Source organism: Acipenser ruthenus, chromosome 48 (genome assembly GCF_902713425.1).
Source record: "Acipenser ruthenus chromosome 48, fAciRut3.2 maternal haplotype, whole genome shotgun sequence".
Lineage (NCBI taxonomy): Eukaryota > Metazoa > Chordata > Actinopteri > Acipenseriformes > Acipenseridae > Acipenser > Acipenser ruthenus.
Window position 1 is genome coordinate 3,583,724 of NC_081236.1, and position 27,903 is coordinate 3,611,626.

At 39.5% G+C, this 27,903-nt stretch overlaps 2 protein-coding genes across 2 annotated transcripts in view; both read left to right on the forward strand.

Moving 5' to 3' along the window:
* The first annotated feature begins 680 nt into the window (after positions 1-680).
* On the forward strand, positions 681-23,895 carry LOC131721175 (zinc finger protein 665-like). Its single transcript, XM_059014497.1, has 5 exons — positions 681-917; positions 4,781-5,282; positions 6,258-7,707; positions 19,360-19,856; positions 20,676-23,895. The coding sequence occupies exons 2-5, from the start codon at positions 4,811-4,813 to the stop codon at positions 21,635-21,637; spliced, it is 3,381 nt and encodes a 1,126-aa protein (XP_058870480.1). The 5' UTR covers positions 681-917; positions 4,781-4,810; the 3' UTR covers positions 21,638-23,895.
* LOC131721233 (zinc finger protein 664-like) overlaps positions 14,806-27,903 on the forward strand; it is a 113,412-nt gene continuing 100,314 nt past the window's right edge. The window contains exon 1 of the mRNA XM_059014686.1: positions 14,806-14,938. The gene's annotated coding sequence lies outside the window, so the exon portion shown is untranslated. The remainder of the gene's footprint in view (positions 14,939-27,903) is intronic.

Below are 27,903 nucleotides of genomic sequence, written 5' to 3' on the forward strand. Positions count from 1 at the left end.
CTTTCCCACAGACAGCTTAGGGAAGAAGTCTTGAAGGTACTTGAAGGCTGCCGACTCCTTATCTAGAGCTCTGACAAATTGTTTCATAAGGCCCAATTTGATGTGCAGTGGTGGCATCAGCACCTTCCGGGGGTCCCAGCCGTACTCATCATACTTCAAGGCGTCCAGCAAGGTCTTGATGCTGTTGTAATCCTCTTTGAGGTGCACCGAGTGAGCCAGGGGAAGAGACGGGTACTTGTTACCATTATGGAGCAGCACGGCTTTGAGGCTCCTGGATGAGCTGTCAATGAAGGACAGTATAACGAGAACATGATGGGAGACTACATTTGGGGTCTGATTCGTGAAAGTGATTTACAGTATAATCGTAAATCTCGAAAAACTACTCACTTCTAAATCTTTTGTAGTCATTTTTGTATTACTTAGTATAAATACATGTTAATTTGGATTCATATGTTTTTTTCTGACTTTATGTGAACGAAAAGACACAAATTCGCCCGTTTTCTCATTGGAAATAGGTACATTTCAAAATATCACTGTCCTGGTCACAAAAGCAAAGTTTGTGGGGAATAATAGCCATTTTCTATACTTTTGAGGCATAAGCAATTAGGAAATAACACTTACTACCCAGGAACAAAAATTGTGTTACATAGTGTACTCAATAGAACAATTTGTCCCAAGCGCTCTCTTAGCTTTGCGCACAGCGCGACGGAAGTAAAGGGGGAGTTGAGTCTCGTTGTAGAATATCCTTGGTTTGAATGATCTCGAGTCGGCCATTTAACGTGAGGCGTCTGCGACTGTGGAGTGAAATCCTGTTATGTGACCGAGTCATTCGACTCATCCATCTGGAGTTATTAATATTAGTATTTATTTAAGTGGTGTTGCACACCAGTTTGCTCGGTGTGGACGATAACAAAAAAGTAAGTTACATTTTTTTTTTTTTAAATAAAGTTGAGTTGTTTGCGACGCACGGGTGTTGTAGACCCAGGCTTTATTTACAAATTGTACAAGGCCGATTCAGTTTAAAATGTAACAAATAAACTAATAAGCGCCGGTGAAAAATAATGGAAAATGAGTTTTTTTATATACACACCCGCACAAAATGTATGTTTGTGTTTGAAAAGAGTTATGACTACAGTGTACACAAATGCTTTTTTCTTCTTTTTTTGGGTGTATACGAAAGCCTTTCAGCTGTGTAGAAAAAAAAAAAAAAGTATAAACGCAGTGCGGAGAAAATGGCTTTTGTCCGAAACATTTGAATCATTCAAACCTTTTGTGTACATAAAAATTGTATTTTATTTGTATGTGTGTACATACTGTATTTACCACCCTCTTGTACCTTGGGTGAATTTAATTGTAGCCAAAACAATTGATATCGACACAGACTACAAACCTTCCGACACTGAGAGCGCGCATTATTGTGTTGCAAGAGGATATACACCACGCTGTTTTAAAACAAACAGGACTTTGTTTATTGGGGAAAAATGTAAAATATGCCTCGTTTTGAGTGACTTTTTTGTTTCATTAAGTAGTTGTAGTAATTTAGGGAGACGTGTAATCAATTTATTTATTTATTTATTTATTTATTTATTTATTTATTTATGTGTTGGTATTAGTAAAGAAATTAATCTAAACAATGATATGTAGAAATCAACTCAGACGGTCAAACTGGGTACTGTAGCACACGCCAGTGTGTGCTGGGAGGGAGTTAAGTGTGTAAATGACACCTGAGAATAGATTTTGGACAGAGTGTAATCACACTACTCTGACTTTATTATTGTGCGATTGAGATACACGAATGGCTCCAACAAATGTCAATTGAGTTCTAAAAGTATAAAAAAAATTGAAGCCTAACACATTTGAAACATACTAGGTCTTTACATAGACCATACTTTTCAAACAACGTCATCGACTGTTATTCTGAGTGGAAACCACCTTTATCTTTATATAAAACAAATCTAAATTAAATGACGTCCAGTAAAATGATAACATTATTTATAAGTTTGAGATGGGGGGGGGGGGGGGGGGCTGGAGTACAAAGGGGAGTCTAAATTGATATTACGCAGCAAATAAACTAGCTGATCATGGGAATTATACATTTTAAATACTGTATTTACTTTTGATGGAACGAATATATAGAAGGGTAATGCATTTAACCAAATACTCATCATCCCGATAATAGTAAATATGGCCCAAGTCTCTTAATGATGTGTTTTGTAAAGAAAAAAGACCTTTGTTTAACATTTGTATGATGAGCAAGCGCATCTCGTCTAATTTCTTTTTTAAAACAATCGCATTTCACCCTCAGATAACTTGGGAGGTGGCATTTTAATAATAAAAATGTAAGTTTTACTAAAATGTGAATAAAAAGACATTGAAGAAAATAGCAACAACCTTGTATAACCATATTAGGTATTATATAGGATTACCTCATATGATCTTTTGATGCAGCCTGCTCATTATATTGTATTACATTGTGTGTGTTATTAATGTGTTTCTCTAGCCCCTATTTATCTTTACTTTTTTTTTGCAGGGGACCACAAAATTGCTTGATCTGGCCATTCTTAGTATTATAGAAAAACTAAACATTACAAGACTAGGAATTACTCAGCTAGTTTGGCAAGGCTTTTTCAAAACATTATGTCCGTACAATATGATACACTTGCCACTATCCCGGGGGAAGGTGTTTTCATATAGAAAGGCCAGCCTTAATGCACTACTACTATAGAGGGCTGTGGCTGGCATGTTTTTATTAATGGATACAGGTGTATAAAACTCATTGTCTCAAAACATTCTTAATATTTTCTGAGAGAAATGTGCGCACACGATATACAGTGTGAAATGACCTTGGGGCAGTACGTCCTAAAGGGTGTCTGCTGTGCTGTTTTTTCCTGGGGTGATGTCAGATAGTGTAGCTGGCTGTAATATTTGGCACCCCTGTCTTTCAAGGGTTAACCCTTTGAGGTCCATTTATTCAGTGCCTGTCAGACGTGTCAGGTCTAAGTTATTTTCACACAAGCTGTTTATTTTACACACGCTGTTTAAAAGTAATTTTATTCACAGTAAAACAGGTTTAAAAGGCACTGCATATCAACAGGACACTCAGTACTGCATCTCCAGCCCTGCCTCACCCCTTGTTCACTGTATTTCACATATCACTCTTCATAGTCATGCGTACTGATAAATCCTCTCCTGATCACTCGATTTATCACCAAACTCCTCAATAATGCTATCCAAGTAATTATTTTATTACTATAACATCTCAAAAAGCTTGGCAAAAATAAATACTCAGATTCATTTTTTTTTTTTTGGATCGGGGGTGTTTTATCGGTTAAAACTTAAAATCAGAAGCCCTACATATATCTTGTGTTATGCGTAATCATTTCAAAAGAATGCCGATATTAAATCTACCAATTTACCTTATTTTGTTTCAAGGTATGTTGTGTTTGGATTATATGGCAATATTATATTTAAAGGGTTAAACTAAATTAAAAAAAACGTTTTTTTCAAACTATAAACCCAGCACTGCATACAAGGATTAAATAGCCAAGGTACAGTACAGGGGTGCAAACAGCTGATTGATCGTTCTGTCAAGTGTTTACCACAGTAGTGCTCCTTTATTATTTAAACCTATGAATGTCAAGATAACGAGGTGAAACAGCTAATTGGTGGATTATTAAGAGCGATTACTACTAAGCTGTGCGTTTGTTATTGAAATCTATGTAAATGGTACATAATGAGATCCAAACAGCTGAGTTTACCTGAAATATATGGCATGCTTAACCCAGAATAAACAATGTCTTTGTTATTGAAATCAATGGGAATGGCAAACGCTATTAGCTTGATATAGACGGCTGCCTGAAGTAACCATGGATGGTGTAAGTGGTGGATACTGTAATATATATATATTAAACACAAAAAAGTGTTTTACTTGACTGTAAAAGCTGACAATTCAGAAACAAAATTGGAAAATGGCAGGTAAGGCTGCCACTGCGCCCTTACCTGACACATGTTCTGACAAGGCTTTCCAGCACACACTGCTTAACTGGTACAATAGGTGGGTTCACTTCAGACCAACGTTTCCCAAAGTGGGGGTTGCGGCAAGGTTTCTGATGGGTCGCCAAACAATCTAAAGATATGAAATTCAGTGCACATTAAGATTTAGTTTCACTATGCAACTGTTATGCTTATATTCAAAATAAATATAATTTGCAAACAAATCATTAGCAGTAATTATGGGAACAATGTATTGTTTTAAATATGAAACAAAAAAAAAATATTATAAAAAAATATATATATTATAAGGTGACATTTCACGTCCGGTTACTTGGGATTTTGAAAACAGTTGTTAAAATCGCTGCAAAATGAAAAATGTCTAATCCTATCTGCAGCTCAAAGAAACAAAAACAAAAAAATCGCAATTACCATCTCATTGGTGACGAGGATGATGCGCGTCCTCATGTGTCATTTGTTGTGAAGTACTGGCTTATGAAAGCTAAGGTCTGGCATCTTGAGACACGGCATCCACATTGCGTTGGGAAATGACACAAGTTTTTCCTGATCAATTAGCTAAACAGCAAGACATTCTTAAAAAATTAGTCACTGTCTCAGAGAAGGAGATGAATGTATCCTATCTGGTTATAATGCATATTGAAAAAAACTGCACAACTGACTGTTGTCTATGTTTGCAATGCTTGATGTTGAACTGGCCTTATTAGCACTGTATTTAAATAAATCAATCACTAAATAAATAAATGGTTGGAATGTGTGTCTTTTTTTTCAGCTGCTACTAAACAGAGTCCCGTGTGATGCCATGGACAGTGTGGAGATGGAATCTGTCCCAATTAAAGAGGAGCTCTTTGAACTTGAACTTGTTCCCTTTAGTGTGGAGTTCTTTGGGCTGGCTTGTCCCCCCATTAAACAGGAGCTCTGTGAGGTGCAATGTGACAGCAGTCAGCAAGATGTCTCTGAGATTAAAGCTGAGCACAATGAATTGGACATCCCCCAGACAGAAGAACTGCTTTCTGTTAAACAAGAAGAGGTGCTGGAAATTAAACAGGAGCCCCTGACAGTAGAGTTTGACCACATGGAAGCCGGGAAGGAAGAATCCGAGGACTTCAAACCAAACATCCCTGAGCTGGAGCCTGTACACCTGCGGAAGTGTAGCGTGGTGCTGGAGAGAATCTGCATGAGAGAGCGAGGTACTGGAGAGGAAGGCTCTCCCAACGCCATGCAAGGTGCTGGAAAGGAAGACGGGTGGTCATATTCAGAATGCAGTCTAGCACGTGAGTGACTCCTAGTTGCTGTGACATTATGGAGATCTTGCAATCTTGAATGACAGTGTGATTGAGATGGAGGGAGCATATTGGTTAGATTACTTAGTATTTGTTTTTCCTGTATCACTCCAACCAGTTCAAGATAGGATTCACTACTGGTGAAGTTAAGGTACAGATAGAACCCTGCTTGCTGCTTTTCGATATTAATCGATAAGGCTTGTTAAACGTTGAGTTCCCAAAAAAATATGAGTTTGACTGAAATCAATTTATATACGATAAACGTTGGTAAAACCACTCGCTATTTTTTATTTTCTTACCAAAAATAATTTAGAAATCATCTCTAGTTTGTATAGTTTTTATACCTGCTGTCTGTCCCGTCTCCGTTCCGCTCTGAATGGCTGGGGGTCGCTGTCAGTCATCTCAGTGGTCCGTTAGTACTGTAGTTTCACCCTGTTCTGACAGATCTCGTTGACTGAAGCAGTGCTAGAATGCTCTCATTTGCCAGCTACAGCACCTGTCATTCAAAACGCCTACTTTGAAATTAACAGGGTAAGGTGTAGGTAAGCTTTTGCTATAGGTATACGGTGACACTAGTTTGTAAATGTATAGCTCAACTGTGACCAAACATTATTTCAATTACAATGTTGGTAACCATGGTTTTGTTGCATGTTTTTCAATGGCATAAGAGTGTTTTTTTTTTTTTAAAGCATAAAGGTCGATTTCACACATTCGCTGCTTGAATTGAAAAATAGATTAAAAAAAAAAAAAAACGGTAAATTCTTTGTAAAATAAATGTCAATATTAATCGTCGATTTGGCAAAAAAATTAAAATCGAATAGTAGCAAACCTAGATAGAAGGTTACCATTGCCTGGTAGAACAGAAACATTACAGGAAATGCACTTACTTTAATCCACCACCACCTAGCAACATGCCCTAAGCCTTCAGGCAGCCCTTCTTACTTTTTTCCTGTTCATATTTTCCAGGTTCCAGTCCAGCAGCTAAAGTGAGGCCGGGCGGTGGAGAATATCCTGACTGTGGGAAAGGTTTCGCCCAGTTAGGGCATTTTAAAAAACACCAGCAAATTCCCACAGGAGAAAAACCGTATCTCTGCCCTGACTGTGGGAAGCGTTTCAGTCAATCGGGAAACCTGAAATCACACCAGCGAATTCACACGGGAGAGAAACCGTATCGCTGCTCTGACTGTGGGAAGCGTTTCAGTCATTCAGGAGCCCTGAAAACACACCAGCGAATTCACACAGGAGAGAAACCATATCGCTGCATTAATTGTGGGAAGATTTTCAGTAGGATACACTCCCTGAAAACACACCAACGAATTCACACAGGCGAGAAACCGTATCGCTGCTCTGACTGTGGGAAGAGTTTCAGTCAGTTAGCACACCTTGATTCACACCAGCGAATTCACACAGGAGAGAAACCGTATCGCTGCTCTGACTGTGGGAAGAGTTTCAGTCATTCAGGAGGCCTGAAAGCACACATGAGAATTCACACAGGACAGAAACCGTATTGCTGCATGGACTGTGGGAAGAGTTTCCGTGTTAAACACAGCCTTAAAACACACCAGAGGATTCACACAGGAGAGAAACCGTATCACTGCGCTGACTGTGGGATGAGTTGCAGTCGTTCAGAACACCTGAAAACACACCAGCGAATTCACACAGGAAAGAAACCGTATTGCTGCTCTGACTGTGAGAAAAGTTTCAGTCAACTGGGAAATCTGAAAGCTCACCAGCGAATTCACACAGGAGAGAAACCGTATCACTGCTCTGACTGTGGTAAGAGTTTCAGACGTTCAGAAAACCTGAAAACACACCAGAGAATTCACACAGGAAAGAAACCATATTGCTGCTCTGACTGTGGGAAGAGTTTCAGACAGTCAGGAGACCTTGAAAGACACCAACGAATTCACACAGGAAAGAAACCGTATCTCTGCTCTGACTGTGGGAAGAGTTTCAGAGATTCAGGAGACTTGAAAAAACACCAACGAATTCACACAGGAGAGAAACCGTATTCCTGCTCTGACTGTGGGAAGAGTTTCAAGCAGTCAGGAGAGCTGAAAACGCACCAGCGAATTCACACAGGCGAGAAACCGTATCGCTGCTCTGACTGTGGGAAGAGTTTCAGTCAGTCACACAGCCTTGTTTCACACAAGCGAATTCACACAGGAGAGAAACTGTATTGCTGCTCTGACTGTGGGAAGAGTTTCAGAGATTCAGGAGACCTGAAAAAACACCAACGAATTCACTCAGTAGAGAAACCGTATTCCTGCTCTGACTGTGGGAAGAGTTTCAGAGATTCGGGAAACCTGAAAAAACATCGGCGAATTCACTCAGTAGAGAAACCGTATTCCTGCTCTGACTGTGGGAAGAGTTTCAGAGATTCGGGAAACCTGAAAAAACACCAACAAATTCATTAGAGGAGGGAAACCTTAAAGAGCATGTTCAATGGGACTTTTCACTCATTCGGGGGGGGGGGGGGGGGAACCATTAACCTGTGTAATAATTATTATTATTATTATTATTATTAATTATTATTTTTTGCATAGTTGGCACTGCCTAATCGGGACACTGATAATTGGGACTTCTGCTTAAATGGGACAGAATGTTGGGGGGGCGGTTCTTCCCAATGCTATTTGTTTAATTGGGACGTCACTTCGTTTAGTTGGGATAGAGTATTTTGAAATACTGACCAGAGATCACTTTTTAGAGCTGTGACTTGTGTAAATTGCATAAACCAGATTAATGCTTGAAGGAGCTGGAGTCTCCTGTGGTTTCGCAGGCTGCTGTGGCAAATAAATTTGGCATGTCAACATCACAGGTATCTCACTTTGTGCTATGATGTGATTTTTAATCATTTTTCATTTAATTTGTAATGAAATATCTTTTTTATTTCTGCTGTCTGTTTAACTCCTAGGAGCAGGGTTACAAATGAAAATGTACAACCTATTAATGGATTAAGCTACCATTACAGAGCATAAAATGCAGTCTGGTAATAGAAATAAGTGTGTGTGTGGGGGGGTGGGGGGTCTGTAGATTTTGCAATGGATTTATTTACCTTTAGTACAGATAAATAAATACCGGTGCAAAAGATGCTTTTTAATGGTCTAGTTAATATATTTAATTCAGTATATTTGAAGAGTGTCCAATACAGGTGTTAATAAAACACAGGCGTGCCTTTTAATCAGGCTACAGCAGGGGTCTCCAACCCTGGTCCTGGAGTGCTGGTGCCCCTCCTGTTTTTTGTTCTAACTGTACACAATTAATTAATTTGACCAATGAAGCTTCTAATAATCACTTAATTGATCCAATTAAGACATTTTAAGGTACAGTTGGAACAAAATCAAGGAGGGACACCAGCCCCCCAGGACCAGGGTTAGAGACCCCTGGTCTACATCCTTCTGCAAGCTATGCACCCATACATACAGAAGCATTACTTTAGAATAATTCAGCAAATCCACAGAACTGGTCAACTTTCCAACTTTAAACAAATACCTGAAAAAAAACTGATCAATCGCAACCAGTTTGCTTGTTCAACTCCCAAAACAATCGACAATTAATTTCTAGTATTGTAAATTTCGAAACAGACAAACCTGGCTAGATGCCAGGTGAACAGAATCCCTTCTTACCAGTATCTGTGCATGTGCACAATCTGTCCTGAGAGGGCAGCCAAGTTAAGCATACAACAGTAAATGACATTCAAGGCTGTAAATCATTGGTTCCCAAGCTTTTTCAATGTAGGGACCACCTTGGTGTTTGGATTTTTCCCACGGACCACTTGCCACATTTTTTCACAACAACATTTTGCAACTACGTTTTATGTGTATTTGTAGAAATTGTAGAAACTTTAATGATATTCCTGGGCTTGGATCGTCGCTGATGGCAAAGTTCCTGTTTCTTTTGTTTACGTTTTTTTTTTTCACATTCTGAACGCTTTGTGAATAAATGGCGTCTCAATTTTGCAGGTTTGAGAGTTTTGTTTGACAAAACCTTGTGACAAATAATGCACTGGGGCTTAGGTCATCCTCAGATCCAGTAAATATAAATATGTGCTGGTCTCCTTCTGTAGCAAATTAACCTATTCATTTCTAACGCAATTTATTCTGCTCACTGAGTGCAAACTTTGTTCGATGTACATATAAATAAAACACTGAAATACAAAGACGAGGTGGGCGGGAAGCAATTTGAAAAATTTAAAAATGATTGGAGAGTGTACAGGATGTTACCACTTCTGGTAGGCTGTGATAGATGTAATTTAAATGTGATTGGTGGCACACAGTCGATGGGATTTATAGCATTTTGGTTAAATATGACAGCGTCAAGAACAGACGACATTATTTTCAGAGGTAGTGTTAATAGAATTTTCTTTTGGTATAGTCTTGTGAAATATTAAACCTGGCTGCATAAACCCATATAATATCATGGAGCAGAAATCAATCATTCACGCTATGGTACAGTTCACAAGTCAAGCTACAAATATAGCCTCTTTGTACCACATTAACATCTATTACTGTATGCAGCTAACCTCTCCAAAAACGTACAGAAATAAGTATATTTCTATATCCCTGGCAACACTGTAGCACATATTTTATATTGTTGAAAATGAAAAGTACCAAACTGGTTTTAATGTATTTTTTTAATTTAGTCATTCCAACAAGTTAGGAATATTCAATGCAGTGCGCTACTTTTAAGGCTGGGAAAGCCAGATTATGTTTTTTCCCTTGAACAGTGAAGAATGAGCACAGATTCGAAAGATGTGCATTTAGTGAATGTTAGATGTAGATTGATTGATTTATTTATTCTAAATAATGCTGGCTAAAGACACATGTGCATGGCAGCTTTGAAGGCGATGCTTGGTCTTGCATCAAAGGGAGCTGTAATATATATTAATTTATAAACTCACCCATAATAAAAGAATAGATAAAGGGGGGAAATGCAGATTCATACATATCTTGTAATTATATCTCACGTGGTTAAAGCTGTCTTAGTAGTCTTAGTAGTAGCACAACCTGTGATTGTGTAGAAATGGGTTTTTGCAAGAACTGCGGACCACAGGTTGGGCACTGCTCTAAATATAATCCATTCAAAAATAAAACCAAAGAGTTTGAGGTGTTGCATTGTGTAGACCCCTAATGGGTAAATGTATAAGCCTAGCCCTTTAGTTTCACAGCTAACCTAAACAAAACAAGGGTCCAAGTGAAAAACTGAACTATGAATGTTATTTTTATGGTAGCAACCTCAGCACAGCAAGACGGTATTTCTCAGTATGTGTTCCCTGGACCATGGCTGCTGGCTATATCTTTGGGGTTGGGTATATGGGTCAGATCAATTAAAAATGAATGCTCTGTAGTGTCACACTTTTATAGAAAATCAGCTTGACACGAGTGGCCCAAGCCAATGCAAACAGTCCCTAGTATCACTGGATCAGTCCCAACCTTTTACATTTGTCAGGAAAAGAGTGTCGTTGCCAGGGAAGAAAAATAAAGTGTTTCCTGAATAAGAAGCTGGTCTACTGCAGCCCAGCATATGCAAGGAAACACGTTTCCATAAACATGATTCAAGAACAACTGTTTCATGCATATGCCGCTTCTGTTTCTATATAAAATGAGATCACTATTTGAAAATAATGCTTCTACTTCAGTGATTTTGTCTGTTTGTAACAGAAAGCCAAATCAGAAAAAAAACATTTATTTCAAACAATATTATCAACAGTTTCACACTTTAAATTGCAAGAGAAGCTTAAGGCTACATTATCCAGTCGTCTTGAGTTACATTATTCAACACAATCCTCTGTAACGCTTTAAAATAAAGGCTGCACATTCCAAATGAATTCTGGCTGAATAGCACAGAAATAAGACCTGAATATCTTCTGCACTTCCTCATGCCTTATACATGTGATCAACAGCATTTGTTATAAAGGAATATGGAATAAATATGGTCAATTAAATCTACATGAATTAACAGGCTTCCTACTCTCAGCACATCTCTACTCTGGCACCCTCCTATGGCTACTTTCAGCACATCACTGCTCTGGCACCCTCCTATTGCTTCTTCCTTGGCAACATACACAGAATTCGCCCCTTCCTCACCGACTACTCCATGCAGCTCCTAGTTCAGGCCCTGATACTGTCTTGACTACTGCAACTCCCTCCTGGCTGACCTCCCTGCCTCTGGTACCTGTCCGCTCCAGCTCATCCAAAATTCTGCTGCTCGCATTGTCTTTTCCCTTCTGCATTTCTCATACACTATCACTGCTCGCATCCAACTCAAAACTCGCTGTCTTGACCTTTCTGCTCCCTCCTATCTTCAGACTTTCATCATTTCTCCCTACACCCCCTCACGCCCCATCCGCTCCTCCACCTCCGGCAGACTAGTTATATCCCCCTCCATTCCCCTGCCTCCAGAGCCTGCTCCTTCTCCACCCTTGCTCCTCAGTGGTGAAACAACCTACCGATGGATACCAGGACTGCTGAGTCCCTGACCACCTTCCAGCGCCTCCTCAAGACACACCTGTTCAGACAGCATCTGTAAACCTCACAACTCTTAACTACATGGCACTGAACTGCTCCATACCTTGCCACATTTAGCTACTGGTCCTAACTATAACACTGTATCTTGTGTTTGATTTTACTCTTGTAGGTAGCCGTACTCATGTTTTTTTGTAATTGTTCTTATTTGAAATCATTCTCATCCATTTATCATATTTACTACGTGTTCTTACTGGATTTTACTCATATAAGCAAAGAAGACTACACAGTGATCTGATTCAAGCATTCAAAATCCCAAAAGGTATTGACAATGTCGACCCAGGGGTCTTTTTTGACCTGAAAGAAACAAGGACCAGGGGTCACAAATGAAGATTAGATAAAGGGGCATTCAGAACAGAAAATAGGAGGCACTTTTTTACACAGAATTGTGAGGGTCTGGAACCAACTCCCCAGTAATGTTATTGAAGCTGACACCGTGGGATCCTTCAAGAAGCTGCTTGATGAGATTCTGGGATCAATATGCTACTAACAACCAAACAAGCAAGATTGGCTGAATGGCCTCCTCTTGTTTGTAAACTTTCTTATGTTCTTATGTTTTTTCTTAAGATATGCACTGCAAATCTGATGAGGGACATACTAAATAAATGATGAAGTACTCTGTTTTATCTTCATAATGAAATGCAGACACACACCATGCTGGACCGCAGTCTCTGCAACTATCTGACAGGTGCAGAAGCAGGTGTATATTGAAAGACACATTTTCTAAGTCATTGAGCATTTCCATTTTTTTAAGACATTTTTTAAGAGCATGCTTTACTGATTGTGCTGTCTGTCATTTTATCTGCCAATAACAAATGAATGGCATGTGTAGAAACTGTGAAAGCAAGGGTATTGAATAAAAAGTAAAAATGCTCTCCACTCTGATGCTTTCCAAAATGTTCTTTGCTGTAAGGAACGAGGTGTAGGTGTTATTTCAGAGGGCAGCTTAACGTTTACTAACACATTGTCTAATTTCCCCACTTATCTACGTAAGGAATAAGGTTTTGATGAGCTAGAAGGATCAAACCAAAGATTAACTAACTGCCATACAACCCCTAGCAAAACACAGAGCATGAAATCAAGAATTATATACAAGTTTGGAATGAACATCAAACCAATAGGTCCCTTAATTACAACAACATTAAAGAAATAATAATTAATGTTTAAAAATGATGCATGGAAGCATTTAGTAACTTGGGGAGGTGGAGTAGCATGTGTTAGCCACATTTAGTCACCCTATATGTACAGTGGAACTAGTATAGGTGAGTCAGCGTTTTGTTTTATGTAACCTGTCTCCGTAAATGTAACAGGGACAATACAATACCTTCCCCCACAAATCAGCTTGTGATTTATGGTTCCCTTGGAACCCGAGTAAATGTTGTACTGCACGATCAAGATAACAGGTCTGCTTCTTTGATCGTTCTACTCCTTTGATCGTTATCTTGTACGTGCACAAAACAAGTCTGCTTCTTTGATCATCATCTTGTCTGTGCACTGGTCATCATCTTGTCTGTGCACTGGTCATCATCTTGTCTGTACTGGTCATCATCTTGTCTGCGCTGGTCCTCATCTTGTCTGTGCACTGGGCATCATCTTGTCTGCACTGGTCATCATCTTGCCTATGCACTGGACATCATCTTGCCTATGCACTGGTCATCATCTTGTCTGCGCTGGTCATCATCTTGTCTGTGCACTGGTCATCATCTTGTCTGCGCTGGTCATCATCTTGTCTGCGCTGGTCCTCATCTTGTCTGTGCACTGGTTATCATCTTGTCTGTGCACTGGACATCATCTTGCCTATGCACTGGTCATCATCTTGCCTATGCACTGGTCATCATCTTGTCTGTGCACTGGTCATCATCTTGTCTGCGCTGGTCATCATCTTGTCTGCACTGGACATCATCTTGTCTGCGCTGGTCATCATCTTGTCTGTGCACTGGTTATCATCTTGTCTGTGCACTGGTCATCATCTTGCCTATGCACTGGTCATCATCTTGCCTATGCACTGGTCATCATCTTGTCTGTGCACTGGTCATCATCTTGTCTGCGCTGGTCATCATCTTGTCTGCGCTGGTCCTCGTCTGTGCACTGGACATCATCTTGCCTATGCACTGGTCATCATCTTGTCTGTGCACTGGTCATCATCTTGTCTGCGCTGGTCCTCGTCTGTGCACTGGACATCATCTTGCCTATGCACTGGTCATCATCTTGTCTGTGCACTGGTCATCATCTTGTCTGCACTGGTCATCATCTTGTCTGCGCTGGTCCTCGTCTGTGCACTGGTCATCATCTTGCCTATGCACTGGTCATCATCTTGTCTGCACTGGTCATCATCTTGTCTGCACTGGTATAAAATGTTGTATCTTGCGATTACTTGTCAGAGAACTGATTGCAGACCGCCTGTATTACTTCTCTCCAGAATTCTGAATAATAAACTTGATTGTTACATCTACACACTTTGAGGCTGGTTTGGATTTCTTCAGGGTCCCTACAAAACAACACACTATCATGAAAAATCTCTTTAGGAGAGTTTTTGTTTTCTTTTATTTGTAATAAACCATTAGGGCAAGCAATACTGTGTACAACAGCACAATAGTAATGTAATTGTAACCCAGTAATAGTAATTGTAGTACAGTATCATAGTACCTTCACAGTATTCTCATTTTACTTCAACGTGTGCCCAATTTAAATGAACCTTTACACCCCCCCCCCCCCCCCCCCCCCAAGCCCCCAAGCCCCCCAAGCCCCCCAAGCCCCCCCCGCGTATACACCAGAAAGCAAGATAGTATTTGCTGCAGTAGCCCTTCAAGACTAAAATTTCCTAGATATATGTGATAACTTCAACTTCTGCTATGAGACAGCAGCTGCAGGCTGCAGTAATACCCTACTTCTTGCTCTAGGCATCTGTGACTGTGGAATGCAACACGGTGATGTGACCGAGTCAGGTGATAAGAGTTTCAGTGACGTATTAAAACGGCGCCTGCAAGTGTTTAGAAGACAGCGCCGTATTTCAAACATCAGAAGTTATAAATAAATAAATAAATAAAAATAAAACGACTCATCCATTCGGAAGTATTATTATTTTTATTATTACACCAGTTTTCTAGGCGTGGACGATTAAAAGTAAGTTACATTTTTGTTTAGCTGTTTGGACGCATGGGTTGCGGACCTAGGCTTTGTTTACAAAATGAACACGGACGATTCAATTTAAAATATAACAAATAAACTAAAGGCGCCGGGGAAATGAATCTTGTTGTATCTCGGGTGAATTTGTAGCTATAACAATTTATGTAGGCACAGAATTTAACAGCAGGGTTTGTGTAACAGTTTATGCAATGGGACAACAATGCGCTCACACAGTAGTAAGATCATCTCGTAGTGAGCACGGGTGACAGGGCTCAATATAGTACATTAGTAGCAAGACAGAACCAATTGCAATGAACTAAACCTCCATAGTCTGCAGGCGTGTGTTGGTTCAGGGGTTCCCAACTTTTTCAATGTAGGGACCGCCTTGGTGTTTGCATTTTTTCAACGGACAAGTTGCCACAGCATTTCTAAACTAATTTGTATGTGCATATGTATAAGTACATGCAGAAAGTAAAGTATGTATATCACGTACCTAACGTAATGAGATGCCGCTCAGAAAGCACACTGAGGTGAATTTAAATGATTTAACGCTCTGCTACACGAGAGCGCTGACTTTTAAAATGGCGACACTATGTAACACAATTTTTGTTCCTGGGTAGTAAGTGTTATTTCCTAATTGCTTATGCCTCAAAAGTATAGAAAATGGCTATTATTCCCCACAAACTTTGCTTTTGTGACCAGGACAGTGATATTTTGAAATGTACCTATTTCCAATGAGAAAACGGGCGAATTTGTGTCTTTTCGTTCACATAAAGTCAGAAAAAAACATATGAATCCAAATTAACATGTATTTATACTAAAGTAATACAAAAATGACTACAAAAGATTTAGAAGTGAGTAGTTTTTCGAGATTTACGATTATACTGTAAATCACTTTCACGAATCAGCCCCCAAATGTAGTCTCCCATCATGTTGTCGTTATACTGTCCTTGGTAACGGCGTTCAAAGTCCAGTATATCCTGGTGGAAGCGCTCGCCTTGCTCCTCCGAGTACGCTCCCATGTTCTCCTTGAATTTATCAAGATGAGCATCAAGGATATGGACTTTGAGGGACATCCTACAGCCCATTGTGCCGTAGTTATTATTATTATTATTATTATTATTTATTTCTTAGCAGACGCCCTTATCCAGGGCGACTTACAATCGCAAGCAAATACAAATACATTCAAGTGTTACAATATAAGTCATACAATAAGAACAAGAAATACAATAATTCTCAAGTGTGACAAACCACAATTCAATAATCCCAATGTACGAGATGTAGTTCTTAACCAGAGTCTCAACCAGCTCTACATAGTTTTCAGCCTTGTAATTGCCCAGGAAGCCCCGAACCACTGCGACAAAGCTGTTCCAAGCCGCTTTCTCCTTACTAGTGAGCTTCTTGGGGAATTCATTGCACTCCAGGATCTTCTTTATCTGTGGTCCGACAAAGACACCCGCTTTGACCTTTGCCTCAGACAGCTTAGGGAAGAAGTCTTGAAGGTACTTGAAGGCTGCCAACTCCTTATCTAGAGCTCTGACAAATTGTTTCATAAGGCTCCCACTTGATGTTAGTCCTCCCCACAGAGAACTCGGTCCGCTGTGGCCAGTCCCGCCTGTGGTAGTGCGCCTTGGTGTCCCTGCTGTCCCAAAGGCAAAGATAGCAGGGAAACTTGGTAAAACCGCCTTGGAGACCCATCAGGAATGCCACCATTTTGAAGTCTCCTATGACCTTGATGCCATCTCAGAAAAATGCAGATATGTATCCACTTAGGCAGCTGGAACTAAACTGAACTGGTGGGCTTAAGGCCCCTGTATTTATACTACTATTTATATTACTGGAAAGTTCTAGAAAGTTCTAGAAGTTACTCCAAGTTTACTCAGCACTGAATCTATCTGGAATGTTCTGGAAAATAGGCAAATTTCAAAATATCACTGTCCTGGTCACAAAAGCAAAGTTTGTGGGGAATAATAGCCATTTTCTATACTTTTGAGGCATAAGCAATTAGGAAATAACACTTACTACCCAGGAACCAAAAAAAAAATAATTTGTTACACGGTGTAATTCTTTGCTTTTTGGTATTTGTGATGTTCTGGTTGATTATATATATATATAGAGAGAGAGAGAGAGAGAGAGAGAGAGAGAGAGAGAGAGAGAGAGAGAGAGAGAGAGGTAGATAGATAGATAGATATAGATACAGATAGATAGATAAATATATATATATATATATATATATATATATATATATATATATATATATATATATATATATATATATATATATATATACTTCAATAATTCATGATGTTTTTATTTTAACCCGATATTAGGTATCATAGGATTTTGTTATCATGAAATACCGTAGTTAACGATATACTGCGGAACACTTATCCCATATTACACATACTTGTATATCTGGCAAATATATTTAGCATGATTTAACCATATTAAGTATACAGGGTTAAGTCATATGTAAGCAATAAGACACGACAGGGAGTTAGTTGTGTTAGAATAGCCGGACGCCCAGGGGCGTAGCCTTTAGCCCTTGGAAGTGTGGTTATTCCACCACAACCAACACCTGGCAGTGTCTTATTGTGCTTATAAAATGGGTTACTAGTTTTTAGAAATAAAGATAGTGACACATTTTTATTTAAAACAGGCGGAAATAGAGCTGAGTGTAAAGAGTTGAAAAAAAAAAAAAGGAGCACTGGTAAAAAAGTAAAACGCCTTTTTCTTTTGCATGCAAAAAGTTCACGTCAGGCAATGGCAAAAGCAATGGAGAGTGCTCTGTGTGACAGAGATGAACAGCTGTTAGGACTCCTGAAAGCAGCTTATTTTAAAGCAACACCAGTGTAAATGATGATGCAGTAAAAAATATATATATATATATATATACATTATATATAATGTAGTTTTTTATATGCAAAAGTGCCTTTCCTTTTGCCATTCCCCCCTAAAATTTTGGAATCCCCCCAGGCAATTTAGCTTTAAATTTACGTAAACATACTTGTTCAATAAAACTGTTCCTGTTGTACAGAGGTCAAGGTTGAACGAGGCTGAATCATAGCTGCAGTTTACTTCAGTATCCAGTGCATTGTTACGACTGAATGAGCTGCTTAAACATGCAGAAAACGATACAAAATCACCCCTAAGATCGGGTCAAAGAGTTTGGCAACAGCCATGCAGATAACAAAGACTAACTCGGAGATAAACTGGCATGAACACCATCTAGTGGTGTTTTTTTTTTAATTTAAGTATTTTTAAAAGAAGTGTTTGTGCTGATTAAAGGAAAGTGGTCAGTTTGTTTATATTGGTTATTGATTGCACTGGTGAGCGTGTAACTTCCTTAGAATTTAAGAGTACCAATACATGCTTCCTGTGTTAACTGTTATTCAGTAGTACTATTTGTTTGTCTTATAATGTGACGGTGGGGGCTCAATTTTAGCCTTTTATTTTTATTGTGGAATAACTCAGATTTTTATAGTTTATCAGAATTTTTTTATTATTTCTTTTAATGCAGAAAACCAGGATCCCTGGTGATGACAGTATGACGTGTGAGGCCCCGGGACCAGGCGCTTTTTGGCTGTAGTTGACTCTCTTCCTATAAACATTCACTAAAAATCAATTTTGTACAGTAGCATCTTGCAAATGGTGTCCTTTTTCAGAACACTCTTGGGAACATTATAAAATACTTCTGAAACCATACAAACTTAAGTAATTTGTATTATGTTTTCTGCTTAGAGATAGATCTATAAAAACACGTTATTCTATAAATATTGATGTTTGGGCAGATTACAAGACATTGTTTCACCAGAGTGATTGCAATGACATAATACACATTTATTCTCAGGGTCTTTATAAGCAATAATGGACACTACTCTCAATTTATTTTCTCAAAGTAAATATTTATAAATAAAATAAGTTACTCATTTCATTATTATCAGTAATAAGGAAAAAAAAAAAACATACCTGATACATTTAGTTCAACTCATTTCTTGATATTTATAAATGTTGTAATAACATATATATTAAAACACGAGACAGAATAAATGTTCTAATGTAATTGTCAAATACATCAGATTTACAGTGTTTCCCTTTTTCTTTATTCGCTCTTGTGATGTTTTGCTTCTGCGGGCTGCTGTAAACTGTCTCCGCCCTTAGACACTAAATGGCCTTCTCAGTGACGTCACACGAAAAAAAAAAAAAAAACTCAGGAAGTGAACGTCAGTCCCTCCCTTATCTATTGATGTGTGTTTCAAGCCTGTACTGCAAAGTATGGTGGCCCTGTTTTATTGTGTTAACATGATCCCAGTCCTTGAAGGGTTAAGGCCAGATTTTGTCAGTCCCTTGAATAGCCTTAACAGTACTGTATTTAAATAAATAAGTAAATACATTTTTTGTGCTTTTTGTTTTGGCAGCTACACAGATGCCATGGACAGTGTGAAGATGGAATCTGTCCCAATTAAAGAGGAGTTCCCTGAACATGAACCTGTCCCCTTTAGTGTGGCTTTCTCTGGGATGGCTTCCCTCCCCATTAAACAGGAGCTCAGTGAGATGCAATGTGACAGCAGTCAGCCAGAGGTCTCTGAGATTAAAGCTGAGCATGATGACTTGGAGATCCCCCAGACAGAAGAACTGCTTCCTATTAAAGAAGAAGAAGGGCTGCTAGAAATTGTCCATATTAAACAGGAACCCCTGAAAGAAGAGTTTGACGACATGGAACCAGGGAAGGAAGAATACGAGAACTTCAAACCAAACATCCCTGAGCTGGAGCCTGTACTCCTGCGGGAGGGTAGCGTGGTGCTGGAGAGAATCTGCATGAGAGAGCAAGACGCTGGAGAGGAAGACTCTCCTAACAGCACGCAAGGAGGTGGAAAGGAAGACAGGCGGTCATATTCAGAATGCAGTCTAGCAGGTGAGCGACTCCCAGTGGCTGTGACATTGTCGTTCTAGATTGCATGATGTCCACAGTGTGGTTGAGAGAGAGGGAGCATATAGATTAGATTACTAGGTATTTATTATTCCTGCACCCCTCAACCAGTTCAAGATAGGACTCACTGCTGGTGAACTTAAGATACAGATCTAAAGTTGCCATTGCTCTGGGGGGTGAGGGGTTTTTTTTCTCTTTGTATTGTGTTGGGATGGAAGGGGATATTATACAAAGGGGGAGAAATGAAAGTACTGTATATATCATTATAAATTCAGTACAAAAAAGCATGGATACAGTGGTAGCCAAAGCCAGCGTTTACTGTCGTGAGACTGTCCCAGTGCGATAATGTAAAAATGCCGTTGATTCAGCTGCACTTTTAGTCCTGCCACCAGGTGGCAAGAGAGCAGACAATGCATTAAACAAAACAGCAGGGAGCTCTGTGGACTTCGACTAAGCTTTAAAGACAATCGTCTTTTTGACAGAGCGCAGCTCAACTGCACATGGTTAGGAGTTATGCGCTGACATCAATGGATCATTCGCGCTTGTTCAAACGGGAGTTATAGTTATTGAATTAAAATCATAAAGTAGGCTGTATAAAAAAGTGCTTACAACTTTCACCAGCATCAGTCTTTACTGACTTTGCTTTTACAGGCTTTAAGTTTAACTTTGTGTTTTAAACTGGTGTAACCCAGCGCAAGCCTCTACAGATTAAATTCACATGTATAATCCACTCCACCACCTAGCTACATGCCCTAAGCCTACAAGCAGTCCCTTTTACTTTTATTTACTGGTTATGTTTTCCAGGTTCCAGTCCAGTCACTAAAGCGAGGGCGGGCGGTGGAGAATATCCTGACTGTGGGAAAGATTTCACCCAGTTAGGGCATTTTAAAAAACACCAGCGAATTCACACAGGAGAGAAACTGTATTGCTGCTCTGACTGTGGGAAGCGTTTCAGTCACTCAGGTATCCTGAAAGCACACAAGCGAATTCACACAGGAGAGAAACCTTATCCTTGCTCTGACTGTGGGAAGAGTTTCAGACGGTTAGGTGACATGAAAACACACCAGCATATTCACACTGGAGAGAAACTGTATCGCTGCTCTGACTGTGGGAAGAGTTACAGTCGTTCAGAACACCTGAAAAAACACCAGCGCATTCACACAGGAGAGAAACCGTATCGCTGCTCTGACTGTGGGAAGAGTTTCAGTCAATCAGGAAACCTGAAAACACACCAGCGAATTCACACAGGACAGAAACCGTATTGTTGCTCTGACTGTGGGAAGAGCTTCAGTCAATCGGGACCCCTGAAATCTCACCAGGCAATTCACACAGGAGAGAAAACGTATCACTGCTCTGACTGTGGGAAGAGTTTCAGACGTTTAGATAACCTAAAAACGCACCAGAAAATTCACACAGGAGAGAAACCGTATTGCTGCTCTGACTGTGGGAAGAGTTTCAGGGAATCGGGAAATCTGAAAGCACACCAGCGAATTCACAGAGGAGAAAAACCATATTGCTGCTCTGACTGTGGAAAGAGTTTCAGATATTCAGGATACCTGAAAATACACCAGCGAATTCACACAGGAGAGAAACCGTATCTCTGCTCTGACTGTGGAAAGAGTTTCAGACATTCAGGAGACCTGAAAATACACCAGCGAATTCACACAGGAGAGAAACCGTATCACTGTTCTGACTGTGGGAAGAGTTTCAGACATTCAGGAGATCTGAAAATACACCAGCGAATTCACAGAGGAGAGAAACCTTAAAGCACATGTTCAGTGGGACTTTTCACTCACTCATTATTTAATGCATTCTTGCATTATGAGTGCCTGTGTAATAATAATTTTTCTATGTCACTTGAGAAAGTGGGCGGTGATGCGGACACGTCTCTAGTTTAACCTTTCCGCTCCGGTGAACAGTCGACCTGTTTGAGGTCTGACTGACATAACGTGACTTTCGGCTTGTGATTCAGGACAAATATCCACTGAAAATATACCCTATTCTAACTTTCTAAACAGCTGAGAATCTGAAGATTATTAAGAGAATAACGTTTTCACTCTATGGTGAATATACCCTACGATTACCTCATTTAAATGTAAAAAAAAAAGTTTTAAAATGTACTCAAATTTAATTTTTCTTTAGAGATGTCTCCATAAGTGTCATTTAGTGATTTCCTACCAAAAAATGTAAAAGTGGCAGGGGTAGACTCAACTCTCAGGAACTAGGATCAGAACAAATTGTATAAATACCAGACTTGTAGTCTAGGGTTACCATATGGCTCCAGATTAACGGGACGCTTTGAGACAGACCGGGATTTCAAAATTCCCCCTAAACTGAAAGTAATCCACGTATAAATGAGCTCCACCTTTGCTGAGATTAATCCTGCTGTGGTGGAATTGCTTGGGCACAGCAAACAAGTCACACTGATCAGCTGCTTCTGATCAGATCTTAATGAACGAATAGCTAATCTATCGATAGAGCAACAAGATGATGATGCTTTGATTGTATTTGCAGGATAATATGGGCGATTGAATTTTAACAAACAGAAAAAAATAGCGACTGGCTGCAAATCATTCTTAGTGTAATACAATTATTTGACGCTGTCACAAAGACGGCCGGAGTGGGTGGTGTCAGACCAGATCCAGGAAATAAAACGACGGAGACTTGGGGTTTTGGTGAAGCTGAGCGCGTGATCGCGCTCAGCATTTAATAATTAATTGACAGAACAGAAAATAAAAGGTTTGAACACAAAACAGGACACGGCACTTGCGCCAAAATAAAGACAAACAAAACGCACTAACATTTAACAAATGGTGAACGGACAGACAAACAAACGCGGTGAGTACAAACACTTATATTTACGCTTTTACTTATTTTAACTCCTCTCTCTCTCCCGTTCTCCACTCTCGAACATTATTAATTGTAGCTAAGGATGGTTCATTTACACATTTATTTATTTAAATTTTGAAATCCTGTTCTGTCTCACAGCATCTGGTTAATCTGGAGTCACATGGTAACCCTATGTAGTAGAGTCCTTAATCTTCGAGTCCGGGTCCCGATTGTCGAGTATGAGTCCTTGAAACACTCAAATCATTTGATTTCTTTTTTCCAGCTAGATTATTCTATTTGCATGCCTTTTTCAACTTGTCTGTCACTATCGTCTTTTAGAATTTGAATACTGTTTGAATGTACCTGAAGCTTATAGTTAAGCTTTAACACTTTCAGGACCAAACATTTTTCAGTGGGATGCTACCCCAGGACCAGGTGCTTTTTGGCTGTTGTTGACTCTCTTATAAAAATTTACTAAATTTTACAGTAGCATCTTGCAAATGGTGTCCTTGTTTTCCGAACACTCTGGGGAACATTTAAAGTACTTCAGAAACCATATAAACTTTTTGCTTTTTTTTCTTATATTTTTTAAAAGTAATTTTTATTATGTATTCTGCTTAGAGGTACGTTTATAAAAATGTGTTATTCTGTGACCTGAGGGACCTTACAATACTTCCTGAAAGTTTTGTTGAAAAATATTGATGTTTGGGCAGATTACAAGACATTGTTTCACCTGAGTGATTGCAATGACATAATACACATTTATTCACAGGGTGTTTATAAACAATAATGGACTCTACTCTTGATTGTTTTCTCAAAATAAATATTTACACAGCCCGGCTTCACCCCGTTAAACAGATGGGATGAACGGCATTGTTGATGTGCCAATGTCACGTGAGAGGGGGAAGTGAAACACACATTACCCAGAAGAAGGAAAGTGCAATTCATTAAGAAGAGACTGGGGGTTCAGCGAGCAAGCAAACACTGTTAACCGTCCGCACATGGTATTTCCCCTTTGTGTATGTTCATAAAGGAACAAAAACATGAAGTTCACACAATACAGATTTCTAGGTTGAGACTGCACAGCGTATTGTTAATGTGTTTTCCCCACATCCATAATAAATAATTTTCATTTTGGTAAATTAAGTGGTATTAAGTTATTCTGTCGTTCTTTTTTTTAAATCAATCTCTCCTTCTATCCTATCAGTCTGATATATCTGGTTGACAGGCAATTTTCAACTGAATTTGCCAGGTGAATTCATTGACGTTGTTTGCAAACGGTGATGGCGTGTGCTGGGAACGAGTGGATATTAGAAGCAATAAACAGAATATTTAATCACACAACCACTTTATGATATGAATTAAGAAGCTCTAAAAGTATGATTTATAACTTAAATGATTATTTTTCATTAGTTTTTGTTTTCAGTAAACTCAATTAAATTAAGTATTTTTCAAGAATGCAGTTTTAGAAATGTATTTCTACAGTGCAAAAAACTTAGAACACAGTTTAAAGTAGTAAAGAGAAATAAGTACTTACTTGTTTACCATGCTGACATCATTTATTCCTTCTAGAACTTAATGCAAAAGAGGAAAAGAAAACTTGGTCTGCGATAGCTGCAGCTGGGTTTTGTGTAGAGGTGTGTACGCTGCAACCTGCCTCGCTTCCAATTTCTAATTCTTACTATGATTGGCTGCAAAGACAACAGGGCTAACCAGTGATTGGATAATGTTTTGTTTGGTTGGTTTTCATTATGCACAGGTTTCCTAGTAACTGTAATATTATTTGTGTAATAGAAAATTTAAAAAAGGTGGACAAGCGGTGGCTTTAGCGGTGCCGTTTCGTGAGAAAGAAACTATACCCACCGGTAAAAGATAATAATAATAATAATAATAATAATAATAATAATAATATGTTAACAACATATTGTTTAATTTAAAACACGAAAGCTGTTATATGTATTAAATACCTATGAACTTATGAAGGGGGATTATTATTACAATAGTAATAATAATGTAATGCGTACGAGAAATACGAAACACAAATACAAACTGAATTAAATGTTATATAATGAATATTTAACAATCTTATATATAGACGATCACTGAAATTAAACGCAATTTTGGAGGAACAATCAGCTTGACCTATAGTGGGTCTTCATATTGTGGTAAGTAAATCAATGTATTATTATTATTATTATTATTAATAATAATATTATTATTATTATTATTATTCTTGCTTTAGGCAGGGATCTCCACATTGTGTGTTTTATTTCAGTTTCAGTAGGGCCTATTTGGCGCTCTAGGATTAGCTCAAATTCATACGGCACTGAAAAGTTTTTACCAATAGATTCTATCTCTTCAAATTCTGACAAAGAACTGTCACTTCCAGTGCTCTGTGAGATTTGCCATCTTTGTTTACAAACCAGCCTGTCCAGTGCTCCAACCAGTGATGTCACGGGAAAACTTTGTCAATATGGCAGCACACATCAACATTTAAGTGCCTGCTGCCGTAGTTCTAGAAGTATTTTTATTGTGTTATATGATAAATACAAGGATGTTTGAGTGGGAAATGTTATCTTCAGCACTTGACGAATAATTTTAACACACAAAAGTCCTGCCGTTTCTTGCCCCTTTAAATGGTGATCACGGGTGACGTATATAAATTAATGCGTGAGAGCGCTTAAACTGTAGCATTCTGGTTTCCGAGTCTCCTTGCCCACGCACCCGGTCACATATGGCGTGACAGTAGGATGGCGGCCTTGGAGACTCAGAGACAGAACTACTAGCTTATTTGAAAAAGAAAAAAAGTGAAAAAGAATGGAATGGAAGGAAAGCAGACTGTAGCAGCAGCGGCGGTTGAGGGAAGGAGGGGCTCCATGGTGCCTCGCCTGCCTGGAGTATGGGCACCTGTGACAGAGATCGAATGATTCTTGGTGTTGGATCTCCCTCCCGACCTGTGAGAGCGCTGTGTAAAGGGAACAGAGTACCCTGGACAAAATGGCATGACAATTTATTCCTTGGGTTAGGTGGAAGTTGGCCAACTGTGAGTGTTTGTCTTGTGTTTGTTGTAACTGTTGTCTGTTTTAACCCCTTGCAGTCCTATGCTGGACCTATGCTCCGACATTGCAATTTTCCATTTCCGGTCCGGACAGGGTCCGATATCATCAAAAAGATGCAAAAAACAGGTCTCTAGTTGTTTTATCTCCGGAAAAAGTCGAGAAAACCATTCAATGGCTGAGTGAGATCGATAGGAGCTGAGAGAAGCCAAAAAAAAGGGGTGTATCTCATGAATACTGATAGACCCGGCAGCACATAGATAACATGGACATAAACAAACATGATAGCTGCTTCCACATCCAGCGCTCAAAGAATATCACAGACATTTGCAGAGCTTTTTTTAAGATGTTATAGTAATAAAATAATGACTTGGATCGCATTATTGAGGAGTTTGGTGATAAAACGAGTGATCAGGAGATGATTTATTGGTATGCACTACTATCAAGAGGTATGTGAAAAAACAGCGAAGGTGGGACGGGGCTGGAGATGCAGTACTGAGTGTCCTGTTGATATGCAGAGCCTTTTAAACCTGTTTTACTGTGAAAGAAATACTTTTAAACAGCGCGTCTAAAATAAACTGGTCGTGTGAAAATAAATTGGACCCGACGTGCCTGAGACGCTCTGAATAAATGGACCGCAAAGGGTTAATAGACTACCAGTAACACGGTCCAGAGCTGTAGCGCAAGCCAGCATCAACCCGGACATCACTTCACCCCTGCATTCACAGAGAACTGTATTGCACCACTAGCACTTATCACTGGCACTAAAAACTGTGTTTGTGTTTTGTATTAAGTGTGGGTGTGTGTATAAAACTGGACTTTTGGTTACGGGTCAAACCCAGGGATTATAATTACCAGAGTTATACACACTGCTGTATATTCATAATGTGGTTATTTACAGCTCCACCCAGCGAGAGCATTTGGCTAGGGTTACAGCTGTCCTTCAGTCTCTAAGGGTAGCCCGGCTGACAGCTAACTTGGGAAAATGCGCGTTTGCCAAAACGAGACTCAGTATTTGGGATTTTTAATGGGGAATGGAAGGGTGAAACCTGTTGTCACCAAAATCCAAGCTTTGGTAGACGCGGCAATCCCGAAAACAAAGACTCAGGTGAGGTCACTACTGGGATTAGCCGGTTATTACTGCCGTTTTATCCCTGAGTATGCCACAATGGTTAACCCTTTAGTCGACCTCACCAAAAAGAGTGCTCCAAATGTGATTAAATGGTCAGTAGAGTGTCAGGGGGCGTTTGATACGGTTAAGCGAAGACTCTGCCAGGCCCCTACTCTCATCACACCTAATGTCACCAAGAGATTCATCGAGCACACCAATGCGTCGGATGTGGGTTTGGGTGCGGTCTTGTCCCAAAAGGTTGACGGAGTAGAACACCCGATATTGTATGTTAGTAAAAAGATGCTCCCTTCGGAGAGCAACTACTCCGTAGTCGAAAAGGAGTGTTTGGCCATTAAATGGGCTACTCACTCCTTACAATGCTAACTGCTGGGACATTCATTTGATCTTGTCACAGATCACGCCCCACTCAAGTGGTTAAGCACAACGAAGGATAGCAATGCCCGGATACCTCGGTGGTATCTGGCATTGCAGCTCTTCATGTACAACATGGTACATCGTGCACAGAAAGACCACCAAAATGCAGATAATTTTTCCCAGGAGGGGTGAGCAATGGGAAAGGTAGATTCAGCTGAGTGTTCCTTCGGCCTGACACTTCGGAAGGGAAATGATTGGAGGAGCGGCTGCAGTTGTTTACCAAGGGGACACGAGCGACGGTATAAGCAGGGGTCGAAGCGACGTAATCTGTTCCTTTGTTTTGGTTAAAAAAAAGAACCCGAAAGGACCTGTGTTTTCTGTATCCGTATCGTGATTGTTTTGTTATCTAATTGTTACTTCTTATTATTAGACAGCTAACACGTTCTGGAGCTGTCGCCAGAGGCCAGCACAAACCAAGAACAAACCCAGAACAGCACTGCACTTGTAGCACAAATAACTGTATTGTCACCATGATCTCTAATTCACACACTAATAGACTTGTGTATGTGTTTTGTGTTTCGTGCGGGTGTACAATAAACGGGACTTATTTCGGGACAAACCCAGGGATTACAAAGCAAGTAATACACACCACTGTATTACT